The 20,704-nt window shown below is 46.2% G+C and overlaps 1 protein-coding gene across 2 annotated transcripts in view; it reads right to left on the reverse strand.

The window, feature by feature from the left end:
• The window catches only part of atp2a3 (ATPase sarcoplasmic/endoplasmic reticulum Ca2+ transporting 3), a 189,942-nt gene that overhangs the window by 128,826 nt on the left and 40,412 nt on the right, over positions 1–20,704 (reverse strand). For both annotated transcript variants that reach the window (XM_048557266.2, XM_048557265.2), the window contains exon 3: positions 20,588–20,670. In XM_048557266.2, the coding sequence (XP_048413223.1) occupies positions 20,588–20,670 (83 nt within the window). The remainder of the gene's footprint in view (positions 1–20,587; positions 20,671–20,704) is intronic.

The raw sequence follows: 20,704 nt of genomic DNA on the forward strand, positions 1-20,704 counted from the left end.
TCACCCAGGCAAAGGTCACAAAGATGACCAATTTACCGCTCCCTTCCTAGTTACACTGTGAATTTTGCAACAAGTAAATTCCCTTCTAGAGGTACAGAGACTGTGCTAAGTGATAAGATGATTCTGGGAATTAGAATGGGAGCCAGGCATAACTGTTTGAATGTTCCCCGGACCAGTGGAGGCTAGCTCGGTGGATGGGGGCATGACCACTGCAGAAAACACCATCAGGTTGCAATTCTAACCCCTTCTGGCTTTCCCAGAGCAGCGGGAGGGAAGCCAGATCTTGAGATCTCAGCTGGGGCCTTATTTGCCCTCTTTCCCAGCGCAGCAAAGTTCCACATGGTGTCAGAAATCTGACTGACTGAAAGAGGGAGTGTGCAGCAGGAAGGAGATCTTCAGAGAAGTGCAGGAGCTAGGAACACTTCCATCAGTTGCACCGAAGAGCTCCAGCCAGAAGACGGTTGGAGATGGCTAAAGGACCTCCCCTGAAATAACCTTTTAATGTGTGGTAGGCAGTGCATCTGACCTGCACTTCCCTGCTGCACAGTTCCACCAAGGCATGGGGGCTAAAAAAGCCGCTGCACAGGGTAGACATGGAGATTCAGATGGAAGGGGAGGTGGTACCACACTACAGGGTCTACAATTAGACGATCAACCTTCCTGACGTATCTGAACACTGAAGAATTTGGAGGTCCAGGCTGTTGTGGTAGAACATACTGACACATGCATGCTCCTGGGAACAAGATGCTTCAGCAGAAACGCACTGACTATGTTACCTAGCAGGGTAATGCAATGTCTGCAATCAAACACACTGGCTCGGTGAGCAAGTCTACCACCTCCTCCACAACCCGAGCTACAAATCTTCTCAAAAACAACTTTAAAGACTCTTTCCCAGTGGAGTGTGTGTTTGGGGGGGGGGGGGGGGGGGGGGTGAGAAGAGCATGTGACCAGTTGTCAATAAAACATAATCCTAGTTTCTTTTATTACTATTTCCTGGAATGCATTGTTGCTGGTAAGGCCAGAACTTGTTGCCCATCTCTATCTGCTCTTCAGAATAAAAGAATATTCAGCAATTGTGCGATCTCAGCAATGACTGAGGGCTCTTTTGTAAGAGGGTTAGCTATTTCAGTATGGCCAACAAACAGTTAACTGGAGCTCACATGGCATGACCCAGAGAGACACACCTTGAACAACTTGCTCTGTCTCACTCTCCTCCAATGCTACAGGGCCTGCATTTGCATTTGCTTCACTTTGAACTTCAATTTGCATAAAGGCAAAGTTGCCCAGCTGTCAGGCCATCTACATTTGTCACAAAGATTGCAGGCTCTTCTAGTAACTACTCGAAAGATAAATTGTCCAGCTCTGATTCTCCCCACTGTGTTTCACTGTGACAGGCTGCATGTGATGACACTGCTAAAATTAGTCAAACATTTTCCAATTCCCTCCCATCGCACACCAGCAGTCCCCATCCACCGCCCACCTCCCCAAGCTAGCAAAGAAACAAATGCAATGACAAAGAAAAATCTATCCTTTTCCTATCAAAAGCACTCCAAATTCTGCCTCCATTTTTCATCAATTTGCTCACTAATTTGCTTAACAAATCCCTATCCCAAAGGGATTCTATCACAATTCAAAAATTTAATTTCAGGCGCATTCAAGCCTTGCACTAAACAAGTTACAGATCCAGTGTGGGGCCTCCAGTTTAATATTTCAGCTTCTCTCCACAAGTCACCCCTTCCTTTCTATAGCCTCCCGGGGCCAGCACAGGTCCACGTTAGACAGGCTGAAGAGAATCAGGTAAATAGTAAGCAGACCCGCTAGGAAAGAACTTCACAACAAGCCTCATCCAAGTTCCCAATGTAACCTCGGGACCAATTCTTATCACCAGGCAAAGTTCATCACCATCTGAGCTTCACTGAAGCCAGGCCTCCTGCAATCCCTCCCTGATCCATCCCAGGTACTTGCTCTCATGGTCCACAAGACTGCCTAGACTTGAAGGAGGAGGATGGGCAGGGTTTGCAGCAGCCTATGCTGTGGGGCTGAAGAGGGGTCAAGAGGACAGAACACAGGATGAAGAGGGGTCAGCCCCATGACTGGGGGAGGTGGGAGGGAGATGGTAGGGGGGGGGGATTATAAATCTGGGCAATACTCTGGTTCCCCTGCCCCCACTAGAATAGTCTTTCTCAGTGCTGAAACTGAATTTAAAAATCAGGCTATTTCTCAGCCCTGAACCAGTCACTGCACCGCATTAGTTAGTGAGGCTCCCAGCTCCCACCTCCCAGTGTATATAAATTAAAATAGATTAATCATCACCAGCAGAGGCGGTGGCCTAATGGTATTATCACTGGACTGTTAATCCAGAGACCAGATAATATTCTGGGGAGCCAAATTCAAATCCCACCACAGCAGTTGGTGGAATTGGAATTTAATGGAAAAAAAATCTGAATTAAGAATCTATTGGTGACCATAATTTCAGCAACGATCACTGATTACTGTTAAAACTCTTTTGGTTCACTAATTTTCCTTAGGGAAGGAAACTGCCATCTTTACCTGGTCTAGACTACACAGCAAAGCAGTCGACTCTTAGCTGCCCTCTGGGCAATTAGGGATGGGCAGTAAGTGATGGCCTGACCAGCAATGCCCACATCTCAAGAATGAATTTAATAAAAGACCAAAGCCCGTGTTCATCTAAAAGGTCATAGATAACTTAAGCTACAGTGAAACAGTTTACCTCAGTGGTTCGAGGGCAACGAAGGGCTGTGCAATCCGTACAGTCATATTTTACACAGGCGATGTGATTGCGCCCATCTTTCAGTGTGTGGTTTGCAACCGCACTGAGTCCTTTGCAGACTGAGAAGGCAAAGTCAAGAACTGTCCCCGGGCTTAGTTTTCAAATTAACACACTATTATACGTTCATACTAAATTCTGCTAAATGGTAATTATAGGTAGACCAGGTTATGATCTTAACATTAAGGACTAAAGTCTTCTGTGTATTCATGCCCATGCTGTGAGCCTTCCAGAGCTCATATGTTCTAACTCCACCCCACACTTTGTTATTTACACGCAGCAATCTACACCACCGTGGCATCATTGCAAAGTTGTTCCAAAATGCTGAAGCCTTTACACCACAGGCCAGGAGCTAGTGAACCAGTGATGCCACTCTTTGAGGAATGACCACAGAATTTTAAAAGCCCTTTAAGCAGCAGCAATGACAGGCCCTTCCTGTGATCAACGTCTCAGGGCAGAGATCATACCACATCCCCATCCTCCACGGTACAGTCCAGCTGGTCCCTTCCAATTGCACTTGAGCAAGTGCCAGAAAAACCACAAGCCACAAAGGTTTCCCACGCAGGCTGATTGCAATCCAGTGCTAAATTTCAGCTCCAAGGATCAATGTCAAAACGTGAAAGAACATTAACAGAATTAACTGCGTGGGAATGGGAGCAGGAAGAGCAATGAATACTATGTAACAAGAGTAACTGAAGAGACAGGTGGAAGAGAGCTGCAGGTTTGACAAGTTAAGTGAATGGGCAAGCGCATGGCGGATGAAGTATAGTGTGGATAAATGTGAGGTCATCCACTTTGATAGCAAAAGCTGGAAAGTGGATTGTTATCTGGGAGAGGGGAAGGTGCAATAAGACGTGTGTGTCTTCATACACCAGACACTGGAAGCTAGCCATACTTGAGCAACAGGGCAGCAAAGAAAGCAAATGGCATATTGGCCTTCATAGCAAGAGGATTCAAGCACAGGAGCAGGGACATTTTGCTGTAACTGGACAGGGCTTCGGTAAAATTGCACCAGGAATATTGTCTGCAGTTTTGGTCTCCTTATCCGAGGATGGATGTTCTGGCTATGGAGGGAGTGAAGCAAAGGTTTACCAGAATGATTCCCAAGATGGCGCAAGTGATAAATGAAGAGAGACAATATTAATCTCAGTTAAAGGAGAATGCAGGGGAGGAATCACGTTGAAACCTATTAGAATTCTAACTAGTCTAGACAAGGTAAATGCAAGAAGGATGCTCCCAACGACCAGGGAATGCAGTTCAAAGATTACAGGATAGGCCATTTAAGACTGAGGTAAGGAAAGATTTCTTCACCCAGAGAGTAGGAAGCCTGCAGAACTCTCTACCAGAGTAAGCAGTTGAGGCCAAAATATTGAATGTTGAGAAAGAACTAGGTATAGTTCGAAGGGCTGAACAGATCAGAGGGTATGGGGGAAAAGCAGGAACAGCGTATTGAGTTGGATGATCAGCCACAATCATATTACATGGTGGAGCAGATTGAAGGTCTGAAGGGTCTACTCCTGCTCTTATGTTCCTAGATTTGACTTACGATTGCCTTGGTTTGCCCATCTTAGGCTGGGAAAGAGAGCAGTAGCTGTGGGCTAGAGGGAGGATAATAGGAGCTCCTGCTTCATTCGCCAATGTTAATCAAGGCCCATCCTTAACCCATTCTGCAGCATAGGAGGATATTTAATGGGAAAGTGGTGATAGAGGTAGAGGACAAAGGCTCAACTATCTATTGGCCATTATTGGTCACTTTGGTCCCTTGCCCCTCTGATATATGGGCTACCAAAGGCTCATCAGTTTCAAAAGGCATTTGAATCTTTGTGGATTAGTAGACAGATGAACAGAGATATAGGCATCATGCTGTAACACTGTGCTGGAAAAGGAGTTTTGACAGGAAATCATTGTCCATTTATATACCCTTTGGAGATTACTAACTGCTGCTTCAATATGGGAAGTGTGACTGAAGGTTCCAGCCAATAACTCAAGAGCTGGTGAACTTGATGCACTCAAACAGCTTGAACTGTGATAGACCTGGGTGCGTGCGGAGCAGGCAATATGTGCTACAGCCAACGTGTGATCATCTGCTGCTATACCTCAAGAAGTGGCTGATTCGAGTAATTACGATCAGCGATGGTGGAAGATAATGCTAGAACTCAGTGCAAAAGGGCCTTATGCAGCAGGCTCTCGGATTTCAGTGCAAAATAGATCCACTTGGTTGTTTGGTTTGTTCAGGCCAACAATGTAGCACTTTGCTTTTGTCCAGCCATTTAAGTAGCAGCCTTCCATCAGTTTGGTTTATCAGTCAACTCTGTTTAGCTATGGCCGGGTGAGACTGGGGAGCCCCCTTCTGACATGCCAATCTGTTGTATTGGCTGCAGGGGAGGGGAGTGTGCTGAGAAGGTGCACAATTTGCTGACCCCTGTTTTCCCTGTGCCCTCTTCTATCTGAGCTTTGAGGGTCTCTCAGCTCTTCCAATGGCCTTCCAAATGGTCAGAAGCCATGGCTGTCAAAGGCCACCTTCCAGTTGTCAATGTCCATAACGTTTACATCTTACTTGGTGGCGTCCTTGTAGAGGGGGGTTGTAAAACCCGGTGGTCATTTTAGGTACGCTGCCATCATCCATCCACTGAATGTGGCCAGTCCAGACATTGCTAAGTCAGCAACAAGTGTATGCTGAAGGAATTAGCATCCTTCAGGATTGCAAGTATCAGTGACCTTGCACTGCCAACTGATCCTGAAAGTCAATTCCCACAGTGGCAAGGTCACTACGAAGACCCTACCTTCTCTACCTTACCTGACTTGCCAATGACTCTCCAGTTAAACTTGCCACCAGTCATTCCTATCCAGTAGATATTTGAGACAGCGTAGCCAGAAACTGTTCAATTTTTCTCCAGCTTAACATTTGTCTCTCAGGCATGTGCTGAGGACATAGGCTTTGTAAACTCTCAACTGGTGTCATAGAAGGGCTCTTGTGGTGCATTGCTGAAGCCCCTACCCCTGGACTGGGAGGCCCAGGTTCAAGTCCCAGCTGCTCAGGAGGTGTGTAACAAGTTAACCAGAAAACATTTTAAAAATGCCCTATGACCACTATTTTATGTCGATGTGAGGGGACAGAATCTCATCTGAAAGGCAGTACCTCCGCCAGTATGGCATTCACACAGCACCGCACTGGAGAGTTTGCCTGGAATTTACAAGCCCTGTTTCTCAAGCAGGACTTGAACCCCCAACATCCTGATTCAGAGGGGAGAGACTGCTACCAACCAATTGAGACACTGACAACATATGGATTTATTTATTCAAGCTCATTGCACACACACACACAACTCTCGGACTTAGGGAAACTTGCCCCTTTAAGTTCAGCTGAACATGTTCAGACTCAGAGCTGGAGGCTGAATGTAAAATTCACTCCTCCTCAAACAAGCCTGTCTTAAAAATCAACTTACAAATGACTCAAAATCTATGCTGTGGGGAAAGCAGAAACAGTCCTTCCACTTTTGGCTCAAAATCTACACACAATCTGTATTTACAAGGTAACCCTTTATGGCCCAATATCACCCAATGCATTTACACTAACAGTCTTTTGAGGAACAGTAGCCAAAATTGAACAGAGTACTCTGAATGGGCTCGGGCTAAGACCGTCCACAACTAAAGTAACTTATTCTTTGTACTCCAGCTACTTTGGGGCAATTGTTCGTATGCCATTTGTTGCCATTAGTTATAGAAGCACCAATAAACAAGGCAAATCAGCTTGATGGCCTACATTCCTGACCACATCATTTGGAAAATAATCCAATTTGATCCTTCTTAGATTCAATTATTTGGCCTCACATCACCCCCCATTAACATTCACCTTCCACAGTTTGTGCTCACTCACACCCATAATCTTCTTTAGGGCCCAATTCCCAAGCCAGGACCAACTGAACAAAAACCATTAGTGGTGGTGCTGGAAGCACACAACAGGTCAGGCAGCATGAAACACAATCGAGCAGCACAGCAGCTGAGAGTTACGTTTGCACCCATCCTACCCAGTTGCTGTATGGGCTGCTAAATGTTGGTGACATCTGTATTCCAGCAGAAGAGAGACAGGACAACTTGGCATCAAGCAATTGGAAGGAGGCTTGTAGCAGCTGGTTGGAGGAGCAGTGAGTTAAACACCAGCAACACTCTGAACAAGATCGACAGCTGGGGTGGGGGTAATAACATACTTGGGAAATGAGAGAGTTCGGCTCACAACTTTGTGCCGAATGTGAGGCCATATTAAACTAATCTCTTCTGCCTGCCCTTGGTCCATATCCCTCCACTTCCTGCATGCTCATGTGCTTATCTAAAGTCCCTTAAACACCCCCATCTTATCTGCCTCCACCACAAACCTTGCCAGCGCATTCCAGAGCCCTACCATACTATGTAAAAAAACTCACCCCTCATCTCTTTTGAAGCTCCCCCCCCACCTTAAATGCATGCTCCTAAATATTATTAGACATTTCAATTCTGGGGAAAGATTCTGAATGTCAACGCTATCTTTGCATCTCAAATTTTGTGGACTTTTATCAAGTCTCCTGTCAGCCTCTGCCGCTCCAGAGAAAACAACTCAAATTTTTCTAGCCTCTCTTTTAGGTCAGACCCTCTCATCCAGGCTGCAACCTGATAAACAACTTCTGCAGCCTCTCCAAAGACTCCACACCCTTCCTGTAATGAGGAAACAAGAATTGAATGCAATGCTCTTAAGTGTGGCCTAACTGAAGTCTTACAAAGCTGCAACATTGCATCCTGACTCTTGTACTCAATTCCCCAACCAATAAAAGCAAGCATGCCACACATCACCTTTATCTACTGGTGTGGCTACTTTCAGGGAGCTAGGGACTTGAACCCCAAGATCCTTCTGCATATCAATGCTGCTTAGGGTCTTGCCACTAACTGTGTCCTTTTCCTTAACATTTGATCCCCAAGTACAGCACCTCACGCTTACCCGGATTAAACGCCATCTGCCATTTCTCCGCCCACATCTGCAACTGATCTATACCCCACCGTATCCTTTGATGACCTTCTACACTGTTTACAACTCCACCGATCTTTGTATTGTCTGCAAACTTACTACTGTCCCCAACTACATGTTCATCCAAGTCATGTATCACAAACAACATAGGTCCCATACTGGGACCCCTGTGGAAAACCACTAGTTGTGGACCTCCAGGCTGAAAAGCACCCTTTCACTATCATCTTCTGTCTTCTATGGACAAGCCGATTCTGAAGCCACATGACCAAGTGACGCGGATCCCAGAGATCTCAATCTTTTGGATGAGCCTATCGTGAGGGACCTTGTCAAAAGCCTTACTAAAAATCCAGGTAGGCAATATCTGCTGCTCTATCCTCATCACCTCCATGGAAAATTCAATCAAGTTACTCAGACATGACCTACCTGCTGACTGTCCCTAATTAAGCCATGTTTTTCTAAATTTACGTATATCTTAAGAATCCTCTCCAACAGCTTCCAATACAACTGATAGCCATCTGATAAGAGCAGTAGAGTTTCAGGGTCGGAGTGGTACATGGAGAAGTGGTATCCTTACACCAGTGCATCCAAAACAAAGGGTAATAACAGCTGATCAAGTAAAGGAGAGGTGAGAATATGGAACTTGGTGTCAGCTAGTGTGACCATACAGACAGTGTACATCTCTCTAAAGGGATGGGCCTGAGAAATGACAAGTGACAAGCATTAAGGGTGGGGATAGGTAATGAGTGAGGGAAGGCTTGTGGGGGTATTAACTCCAGCATTGTCCATTTGGGCCAATTGTGCAATTGCAGTGTAAGTTTTGTTTCTGCATAATGGTCAGTAAAAGCTTTGCAATACTGACCCTCAACTCTCATTGGCTACACAACAATAAGCAACCAATGCACTGAGATGGGATACAATTGTGCAGCGATGAGGTGAACAAAATGGGTAAGCCAAGGTGAGACTGGGAGTAGACCTGACAATTTTGGGTAGGAGGACATAAGGCAAGGACAGTGAGGTGAGGTGGCACAGTGAATCGCCTGCCAACCTTCAGTATTTCCATTGATAATGGGAACTGCAGATGCTGGAGAATCCGAGATAATAAAATGTGAGGCTGGATGAACACAGCAGGCCAAGCAGCATCTCAGGAGCACAAAAGCTGACGTTTCGGGCCTAGACCCTTTTAGGCCCGAAACGTCAGCTTTTGTGCTCCTGAGATGCTGCTTGGCCTGCTGCGTTCATCCAGCCTCACATTTCAGTATTTCCATGTTTGTTTTTGGCAAATTTGTTTGACAATAATGTAAAGTGCCACCTTCATACACACCTCACTCTGCATTGTTCCAGTTAAAGTTAGTTTAAAAGGTAGTAGAGGTTTCTAAAAGGTATTGAAGAAAAACGATTCCTCTCAATAGCTCATTCTGATAACATTCAAAACTTAATTGAATGTACTTGAACAGCACTGTAAGGCTCTACATTCATAGACAGTGTCATGGCCTGTTTGTAAGCTCCCCTACAGTTAAACTGGCAAATGCACGGTTTGATGTGGCACTAACCAATAGATAGCTAGACATGTGAGTCTGAATAGTCTGTTCACACTATCGTTGCCACTCCCACTACTGCGCTTAAGGGTCTTTTTAATTAGCCGACCAGGATCCTTGCCCTCCCATAGCCAGCCCATTGTAAATAGTTGTACATGGTCTCCCCCACTACCAAACCACCCATGTTCCAAATTAAAGGAATAGGAATAATTATCAGGCATATCCACCAGATAGAGTGGGTACCGACTAGATATAGGGGAGGACAGGGAATGAAGTAGGGGACTAAATTAAACTAGAGTCAGCAGAGGGAATAATACACTCCAACTCCACCATGAACTCTTTTCTGTTCACACACCTCTGGGCTCATAATACCCATAGAGCAAAACAGCCTTCAGAGTGAGGCAGACTCTAACACTGAAGTGGAATGAACAAGGAGTAGCTATTCTGCTGTATAATAGATCACTGAATAATAGGGAACAGGGGTCAAGATAATTATTCTTCTGTGCCTTGCAATACAACTGAAAAGCTGAACATTTTCTAATGCTTTCATTGCAGAATTAATTTTCAGATTCTCAATGATGAGATTTCTGAATCCAAACAGAGGGAAATAGATGTGGAGGAAGAACAAGGACAGGTAATGACTTTGCAACACAGGGTTTTAAGGTGATGTCCACTGGAACCAGTGAAGACTGTATTTCATGCTGTTTTACAGTTGATCACCAGGACAGGGGGTGATAGTTATATTTAGCCAGTAATAACATGCACATCATGAAAAGGACCAGGGCTGCCTTTCCCAACTAAATATTAAAACTCAGTGGCATGAAAAGGCATTCAGTGCCCATCAATCAAACTTAGCACAAGTCAGTGCTCAATCACGTCTGAATGCCCACAAAAGATAATTCATAAATCTAGGGTAGTTGGATAGTATCCAGAATTTAAATGGAATAAGTTAGCAACAGGGTGTTATTTAAACCCACTTGAGCAATTTCTCAAACTTGGTTCTAACTCATGTTTGTACTTTCTGTGAAAAAGAACCTGCAAAGTACGAGCAGTTCCAGTTTCCGCGAGCAGGCTGCTGAAATTCGACTGTACAAGAGGATACGCACTCCCTGCACATCTACCACACTCCTTGACCTCCATAGGGGATAAACTGCATGCGTCGTAACGTCAGAAACGCTGGTCTTGATGGTCACTTGCAAGTTTTCAGAATGGTTAATGTGTGAATTGCAGCATCGTAACATCTATTCAATAGTAGCTGTACAGAATTCTCAAACTTCAAAGCTAAACCAAAGGCTGGTAAACATTCAGACAGCAACCGTGGACACCAGACTTTGAGAAACTGACTGAAAGGAAGGGAAGTGGTTACAATGCAGCTCTGATTACAACACACAAGCTTACAATCCAAAGAGTCTTGGGGTCAACTTTCAGCCATCAGCAAGTTCAAAGATTGAATTAAAAAGAAAAATTCATGGGTTAATTCACCAGGAAGTGCCAACTAGTACGTTTCAGGAAAGGGAAGGTGACATTCTAACATATCCAGCCACCTCTTCCATCCAACATGATAGTGTGTTTGTAATGAACAACCACCAAAGCCTCAATGGTCATTTGCATCCCTAGAACAAATTCACGGCCAGGTAACACTCAGATCAAATCAAGGCCTACACAAAAATGAGACGGAGTAGTACTGGGACTAGGTGCTACGCGCTTACAGAGATAGCATGGACACAGAGCTGAATAGTCTCCTTTTGCATTGTAACCACTCTGATTCAATGACATGCAAGAGGGTCTGAGGATGTCCTTTTAGCCATTAGACACTGGCAAGTCGGGTGGGGGTGTGATGCCAGGTACCAGTGCAGGGTGGGAGGAGAGGGGGCTGGTGTGGGAATCTGTGTAGGGGTGCGGGTTGGGGCGATGGTTGTTGTTGGAGCTTGCAGGAAGTTAGTATTGGGGAAGGGAGGGTGAGGGGGGATTTGGTCCTTGGTGGGGCAATGGTGGGAAGGGTGGTGGGAGAGTGTTAGGGGAGAAGAAGTAGTCCGTCCGTCAGGGGAAGGACAGAATATCAGAGCTCAGGGCATATGCAATGGGAGACATACCAGGCGCCACAAAATCAGAGCCAGGCAACATATGAGATTTGAGGAGTGCAGGTGAGGGGGATGGTGGGAGGTCGTGTGCAGGTATCTTAGAGAGATGTGGGACCAGGAGAAACAAGATCAAGGAGTGGGTGCGAAAACAAGTAGAGCGGCTGTCAGGTGATAATACCTTCCAAAACATTAGCTCTTATTCAGCAGTGCAGACAATTAATTAATTTCTTAATTAACCAGTAACTGGGCTGGAGGCATCAAGGAAAGAATTTGTGCAGAAGTTTTGAGTTTATTTTCAATTTGATGGAAAGTGGAGTGTTGGATAGCACAACTGAAAGAAGGTTTAGATTGGTCACTTGCAGCCCTATGAAAACTAACAGTTTATAGTAACACTCACACCACATCAAACAAGGGAGAATCAAACTATCTCCCCTTCCCCCACCGCATCCCAAAACCAGCCCAGTTCGTCCCCTCCCCCCACTGCACCACACAACCAGCCCAGCTCTTCCTCTCCACCCACTGCATCCCGAAACCAGTCCAACCTGTCTCTGCCTCCCTAACCTGTTCTTCCTCTCACCCATCCCTTCCTCCCACCCCAAGCCGCACCTCCATCTCCTACCTACTAACCTCATCCCACCTCCTTGACCTGTCCGTCTTCCCTGGACTGACCTATCCCCTCCCCACCTATACTGTCCTCTCCACCCATCTTCTTTTCTCTCCATCTTCGGTCCGCCTCCCCCTCTCTCCCCATTTATTGCAGAACCCTCACCCCCATCCCCCTCTCTGATGAAGGGTCTAGGCCTGAAACGTCAGCTTTTGTGCTGCTGGGCCTGCTGTGTTCATCCAGCCTCACATTTCATTATCTTGGATTCTCCAGCATCTGCAGTTCCTATTATCACTATCACCTCATGGCATTCAGGTGGTGTTACTGAATCAAAGAACTCCCCCACTAACATCTGAAGAATACCCATACAAATACAGGGGTAACAAGACAAGGTCAGAGGCTGTAAAAGTCTAAATACATAACACTTAATTCCCTAAAGTTCACCATCTACGAGGCACAAGTCAGGAGTGTAATGCTGCTTATCCTGCTGTGTTCATCCAGCTCCACACTTATCTCGAATATTTCCCACTTGCCTGGATGGATACAGCTCCAAACAACACACAGGCAGTCAGATACCATTCAGGAGAAAGCAGCCCACCTGACAGATACGCCATCTACCACCTTAAAGTCACTCCCATCAGCACTGACCAACTGCAGTAGCAGTGCATACTGTCTCCAACATGCACTGCATCAATTCTCAAAGGCTCCTTTGACAGCACCTTCCAAGTCCGTGACTCTATCACCTTGAAGGTCAAGGTCAGCAAGTATAGGAGGACACTGCAATCTGCAAGCTCCTCTCAGAGCAGTGTGGCTGGAAACAATATCACTGGGCCAAAAAGCAGGACGTCCCCCCCCCCGCCCCAAACAGTACTATGGGTGCTTCTCACTCCAAGAACTGCAACAGCTCAAGGCAGCAGTTCACCTTCTGAAAGGCAGTTAGGGGCAGGCTTGCAAAAGAATTTTAATAATTCAAGAAACCCAAATTGAAAAGTAGTTCATGGAGAATTGAGTTTTCTTTTGTCCAAACAGCAAATAAGCCTCAGCAATTTTTGCAGTTCAGCTCAGACTTCAGTGTATGTGTAAATATAGCCTTGTATGTGTAAGTGTCTTTGGAGTTTGACTCTATCCAAACAAACCAAAAACTTTGTTTCATTAATATCTAGCATACAGAACCAAACTGCATTTGAGAGCCTGTGTATATACAGAGATATTTTCTATTAATAAGGTATATTTTTGAAATTTAAAGAAAGCCAATTGGCTAATTTCAATGACTGAGGGTACACTCTCATTTTTGGGTATTCTTTCATGAGGGGGGACATTACTGGCCAGGCCTGCTTCTGCTGAGGTTTGAACCCATATCCCCAGAGCATTTGCCTGCATCACTGGATTACTAGTCCAGTGACGAGCCCACTAAGACACTGACAAAATGCTAGCAAACACCTGAGCAGCTACAGGCTGGAGACTCTTTGGAGTGAGCGGAATCCGTCTCTACTAAATGTTCTGTTCTGCCCATTGCTCAGATTGTCGAACAGACAGATTCACACAGTCGAAAGCTTGGAGCGTTCTTGACGCAGGATAACAAATACACTTCAACTGATGAGACACAGCTTCCCACCAGAATCAAAGGGAAATGATGGTGGAGACAGCAAGCACAAGAACCCCAACAATTCAACTCTCATCCAACTAGCAGTGTGTCACACAAAGGCTCATTTTTTCTCATGCATCTCTGGAAACATTTCTCATAACCTCATAGGAGCCCTTTCTAGGATTATGTCCTTTCTGTTTAGCTTGAAGTTAAACTGCTATGTTAACCCTTCCACGGACAGGGACCTGATTTATGTCAAAGTCAGTGACCAATGATCAGGCCTTTTATTTCTGATTTGACATCACAACCAAAGCACTGGAAAACAAAAAGCAGGAGATTTACAGAGTCACACAGCTTGGAAACAGACCCCTCGGTCCAACTCATCCATGCTGGCCAGACACGTTAATCTGATCCAGTCCCATCTACCAGTATTTGGTCCATATCTCTCTAAACCCTTCCTATTGGCAGCTCATTCCATAAACGCACCAGTGTGTGAAAACATTATTCGCCTGATCAATTCCTTAGGACCTCCCAAAACACTCAGATTTTGAAGTGCCATCAGCATTGTTAGGGTATTTGATTCATCCATAGCACACTCCCACGCAAATACCAAACAGATCATTGCACTCTTCTGTAACACAGCAATGTTGGCCAAGACACCTGAAAAAAAATCTTCAAACAATGCAACCAGATAATTTTTATCTGTCTGAGCAATGCTTTGGGTTTCTGCCTGTTTTGTGGTGTATCAAAAGATCATTCCTTCCTTATATGCCATCTTAAATACACCACCTCTAACAATACACACCTTGTTTGTTTTGGGAGAACAGAAACCTGCATCACAAAGGAACTTGTGCACAGAAAACTAACATACAGGAGCGGCAGGTAATCAGGAATGTTAATGGAATGCTGGCCCTTAGTTCAAATGGTTGGAGTATAAGTGTAGATAAGTCTTGCTGCAACTGTACAAAATGGTACTGGTAAGACTATATATTGGGAATAAAGTGAGCAGTTTTAGTCCCTTTAAAGGAAAGATATTATTTCATTGGGGGCAGCTCAGGGAAGGTTCACTAGGATGATCCTTGATATGGAAGGATTATCTTATGATCAAAGGTTAAGCAGGATGGGACTCTACCCCCTGGAATTTAGCAGAATGCAATGGGATTCATTTTGGAAGGTCGAATTTGAATGCAAAATACAGGGTTAATGGCAGGATTCTCAACAGTGTTGAGGAACAGAGGGATCTTGGGGTCCCCGGCCATTGATTAAAGTTGCGACCCAAGTTGATAGGGTTGTAAAGAAGATGTATGGTGTGTCGACTTTCATTGGCAGGGAAATTGAGTTTAAGAGCCGTGAGGTTATGCGCAGCTCTGTAAAACTCTGGTTAGACCACACTTGGAATATTATGTTCAGTTCTGGTCATGTCATTAGAGGAAGGATGTCAAAGCTTTAGAGAGGGTGCAGAGGAGATTTACCAGGATGCTGCCTGGGCCGAAGGACAGGTCTTATGACAAAAGGTTGAGGAAGCTAGGGCTTTTTTCATTGGAGCAAAGAAGGATGAGGGGTGACTTGATAAATGTTTACAAGATGATGACAGGCATAGATAGAGTGGATAGTCAGAGACCTTTTCCCAGGGTGGAAATGACTATTATGAGGGGCATAATTTTAAAGTGATTGGAGAAAGGTATAGGGGAAGTGTCAGAGGTAGATTCTTCACACAGAGTTAACAAAGTGTGGAGCTGGATGAACACAGCAGGCCATGCAGCATCTTAACTTTTGTGCTCCTAAGATGCTGCTTGGCCTGCTGTATTCATCCAGCTCCACACTTTCTTATCTCTAATTGTCCAGCATCTGCAGTTCCCATATTCGCTTGACACACAAGAGTGGTGGGTGTGTGGAATGTGCTGCCAGCAGTGGTAGTGGAATCAGATACTTTAGAGAATTTTAAGCAACTCACAGAGGATGGTAAAATGTAGTGTATGCAGGATAGATTGACCTTGGTTGGATAATAGACTGGCACAACATTATGGGCCGAAGGGCCTGTGCTGTGCTATGCTATACTGTTCTATGTGCTATGTGTTCATTAAAACATACAGCATCCTTAAAGGGCTTCACAGGGTCAATGATGCTTCCCCTCACGGGACAGTCTAGGACAAGGCAGCATAGTCTCAGAATAAAAAGGGCACCAATTTAAGGCTGAGCTGAGGGGGAATTTCTTCTCTGGGGGTTGTCTCTCTTTGGAACTCCTTGCCACAGAGAACTGTGGGAGCAGAGTCCTTATGTATATCTAAGGCAGAGATGATCAGTTGGGGAAATCAAGGGTTGGGGGAAAACAGCAAGAAAGTAGAGGTTAGAGGTGAGAAGTGTCAGATCAGCCCAGGATCCTATTGAATAGTGAAACACACTTGAGGAGATGGTCCTCTCTCCAATTTTTTTTTTTAAAAATTCATTCTTGGAGATGTGGGTGTCACTGACTAGGCCAGCATTCACTGCTGTTCCCAATTGCACAATGGGCAACTGAGAGTCAAATAAACTGCTGTGGATTTGGAGTCACATGTAGTCCAGAGCAGGGAAGGATAGCAGTTTCCATGCCTAAAGGACAATGATAATATATCAGGCTGGATTTTCCAACTATCAACGATGGATGCACAGTCAATTAGTATCTTAATTCCAGATTTTTATGGAATTCAAATTCTACCATCTGCTGTCAGAGATAGTAGAAACTGCAGATGCTGGAGAATGAGAGATAACAAGATGTAGAGCTGGATGAACGCAGCAGGCCAAGCAGAAGAGCAGGAAGGCTGACATTTTGGGCCTAGACCCTTCTTCAGAAATGGGGAAGGGGAAAAGGGTTCTGAAATAAATAGGGAGAGAGGGGGATGCAAATAGAAAATGAACAGAGGAGAAGATAGGTGGAGAGGAGACAGACTGGTCAAAGAGGCGGGGACGGAACCAGTAAAGGTGAGTGTAGGTGGGGAGTTAGGGAGAAGATAGGTCAGTCCAGAGAGGACAGACAGGTCAAGGGGGCACGATGGAGGTTGAGGTTAGTAGGTAGGAGATAGGGTAGGGCTTGAGGTGGGAGGAGGGGATAGGTGGGAGGAAGGACAGGTTAGGGAGGCAGGGATGAGCTGGGCTGGTTTTGGGATGCAGTGGGGGAAGGGAGAGGAGATTTTGAAGCTTGTGAAGTTCACATTGATACCATTGGGCTGCAGGGTTCCCAAGCAGAATATGAAGGTGCTGTTCCTGCAACCTTCGGGTGGCATCGTTGTGGTACTGCAGGAGGCCCAGGCTGGGCACATCATCTGAGGAATGGGAAGGGGAGTTGAAATGGTTCGTGACTGGGAGTTGCAGTTGTTTAGTGCACCTGAGCGTAGGTGTTCTGCAAAGGATCCCCAAGCCTCTGCTCAGTTTCAATGATGTAGAAGAGGCCACAACGGGAACAGCGGATGCAGTACACCACATTAGCAGATGTGGTCCCTCCGGAAAGCAGATAAGTGTAGGGAAGGAAAAATGTCTTTGGTGGTGGATTGCAGATGGCAGAAGTGTTAGAGGATGATGCATTAGATTGGCAGGTTGGAGGAGTGGTACATGAGGACAAGGGGGATTCTGTTTTGGTTGATACTGCAGGGAGGGGTTGAGAGGGATGAGTTGCAGGAAATGCGGTCGAGGGCGTTCTCAACCACTGAGTTGGGGTGGTGGGGGTAGTGGGCGGGAAAGTTGCGGTCCTTGAGGGCATCTGAGATGTTCAGGAGTAGGAGGTGCAGTTGGGAACAGAGGCAGCGGAGGTGAAGGATTTGGGAACGGGGGATGGAATTTTTGCAGGAAGGTGCGTGGGAGGTGGTGTATTCTGGGTAGCTGTGGGAGTCTGTAGGCTTGAAATGGAGATCATTTTCCAAGTGGTTACCAGAGGTGGAAACAGAGGTCCAGGAAGGAGAGAGGGGTATTGGAGATGGTCCAGGTGAACCTAAGGTTGGAGTGGAAGGTGTTGATGAAGTGGGTGAACTGTTCAAACTGCTCGTGGGAGCACAAGGCGGCGCCGATACAGTCAATGTAACAGAGGAAGAGATAACAGAGGAAGAGATGGTGTTTGGGGCCAGTGTAGGTGTGGAAGAGGGATTGTTCCATGTAACCTACAAAAAGGGGGGCATAGCTTGGGCCCACGCGGGTACCATGGCCACCCCCTTCGTCTGTAGGAAGTGAGAGGAATTGAAAGAGAAGAAGTTGTTGAGGTTGAGGACGAGTTCGGCTAAGCAGATGAGGGTGTCAGTGGAGGGGGACTGATCAAGCCTGCAGGACAGGAAGAAGCAGTGGGCCTTTAGGCCATTTGTATGGGGAATGCAGGTGTATAGGGACTGGGCGTCCATGGTGAATATGAGGTGTTGGGGACTGGGGAATTGTAAGTTCTGGAGGAGGTGGAGGGCACGGGGTGGTGTCATGGACGTAGGTAGGGAGTTCCTGGACCAAGGGGGGAGAAAATGGAGTCCAGATAGATGGAGAAAAGTTCAGTGGGGCAGGAGCCAAGCAGATGTTCACCTGCACATCAGCTAATGTGGTATACTGGATCCGCTGTCCCCATTGTGGCCTCCTCTACATCGGGAAAACCAAACAGAGGCTTGGGGACCACTTTGCAGAACACCTACACTCGGCTTGCACTGAACAACTGCACCTCCCAGTCACGAACTACTTCAACTCCCCCTCCCATTCCTTAGACGACATGTCCATCCTGGGCCTCCTGCAGTGCCACAATGCCACCCGAAGGTTGCAGGAACAGCAACTCATATTCCGCCTGAGAACCCTGCAGCCCAATGGTATCAATATGGGCTTCACAAGATTCAAAATCTCCCCTCCCCCTAGCGCATCCCAAAACCAGCCCAGCTCATCCCCACCTCCCTAACCTGCCCTTCCTCCCACCTATCCCCTTCTCCCACCTCCTACCTACCAGTCCTCCCTGGGCTGACCTATCTCCTCCCTACCTACACTCACTTTTACTGGCTCCACTCCCACCTCTTTGACCTGTCCGAGTCCTCTCCACCTATCTTCTCCTCTATCCATCTTCTAGCCACGTCCCCCTCTCTCCCTATTTATTTCAGAAACTCCTTCCCCGGCCCTATTTCTGAAGGAGGGCCTAGGTCCGAAACATCAGCTTTCCTGCTCCTAAGATGCTGCTTGGCCTGCTGTGTTCATCCAGCTCCACACCTTCTTATCTACCATCTGCCGTGACAGGACATGAACCCAGGTCCTCAGAACATTACCTTGGGTCTCTGGATTAACAGTCTGGAGCTAATACCACTAGCCTACCTGCCCAAATGATCACTACAGCAAGACACCTTTCACATTGATGGGCTCTCAATATATTCATTTCCATCCAGTAATTAAGAGTCACTATAACACCAAGATCAAATATTAGAGGCTTCTCCATAAGGGCTTTTGGGGCTTGGTGGGTAAATATGATAGTTACTAGTTGCTGATGTGGAGGTCGACACTAACCAGGTCCACTTGAGTCAAGGCTCCCAACATATGTCTACACTTGGACTGGAGAGAATGACCACCCAGTCAGGGCACAGGGAATTCTTGGAGGCACCCGAAACAAAGGCAAAAGGTCAGTAATTCTACTCTTGAGAACAGGAAGGAAAATAACCTGAATATCAGAAGCTAGGAATATGCAATAACTCACTCACCTCCTGTCTCCCCAAAGGCTGTCCAGTCAGGAGCATGATGGAATACTCCCCACTCGCCTGGATGAGTGCAACCCCAACAACACAAGAAGCTTGCTACTACCCAGGACAAAGTAGTCCACTTGACTGGCACCACATCAACCACCTTCAATTTTCACTCCCTTCATCACTGATGTACAGTGGCATCAATGTATGCCATCTATAAGATTCACAAGAGTATCTCGCCAGGGCCCCTTTGCCAAGGTGGATCTTCCAAACCCATGATTCTCTACTACCCTGAAGGACAAGGTCAATGACATCTAGATCCCCTCCAAGTGACTCACCATCCTGACTTGGAAATATATTGCTGATCCTTCAGTGATGCTGGGTCAAAATCCTGGAACTCGCTCCCTAACAGCATTGTGGGTGTTCTCACACATTTGGATTACAGTGGCTCAAGACGACAGCTCACCACCATCAAGCGCAAATTCGGAATGGGGAATAAGTCCCTAGCCAGGGACACCAACAGGTCGTGAACGAATCAAAAAGAGAACCTTGGGCAATAGCTACAAGAGAGCGAGCATGGACAATGGAGATGCAACTGCAAGCTGTGACAGGCAAGGTCAGGAATACCTGAAGCAAATGAACAATCTTCACATGTAATAAGATCCAATAGTTTCACTAGTAACAGTCTGGTAATAATCTGGGAGGGCTGCTCTTACCGACGTGACAAAGTTTGGGATTAGAAAGCTTACCTGAGACCAAGCTGGATGCCATTTGGTGAGAATCCAGCTAGGAAGGATGATGAAAGTGTACAGCACCGAGGGGGGGGTCTTCAGACCATTGTACCTATGCCGGGCACTTTGGACAAGACATTTAGTTAATCCCAATCCCGTTCTGTCCTAACAGCCCTGTGAATTTTCTTCACCCATTTGAATGTTTATCCAACACTTGGTTTAAGTTTCCAATTGACTCTGCCCTTGCAAGTAATGCATCCTTGATCCATTCAAGCCTGACAGTTCGAGGGGTTTGTTCCAGTTCAGTAGCTAATTACAGCTTTCCTGACTCCAGGCGAAAGAAGTTCAAGCTGAATCCTGCTGGTAAAGGCTGAAAAGAGGTGACTACTGGGAGGGAGCACACCAACCCCTCCCCTGAGCCAGTGTTTCCAGTTGGCCTCAGCAAGGAGGGCACCGGTAAAACATAAACAGCAGGAAAAAGGAAGGAGAGGCGATACCTGGGATCCCACTGATAGCAGGGAGCAAAAGCATTCATAACCACACTTGAACACATTCTCCACTGGTCACAAGCTTGGCAGTGGGAGCCCAACGAGACAAGGCAGTTACTTACAAACGAGACACAGGCTGCCAGCAAGAGGATCCGCACCAGTAGCTCTTCAAACTGCTCCAGCACAAGCTGCCACAGAGACTTCCCTGGAAAGCATACAGGCATCAAAACTCATTAGTG

This window comes from Stegostoma tigrinum, chromosome 27, assembly GCF_030684315.1.
Source record: "Stegostoma tigrinum isolate sSteTig4 chromosome 27, sSteTig4.hap1, whole genome shotgun sequence".
Classification (NCBI taxonomy): domain Eukaryota; kingdom Metazoa; phylum Chordata; class Chondrichthyes; order Orectolobiformes; family Stegostomatidae; genus Stegostoma; species Stegostoma tigrinum.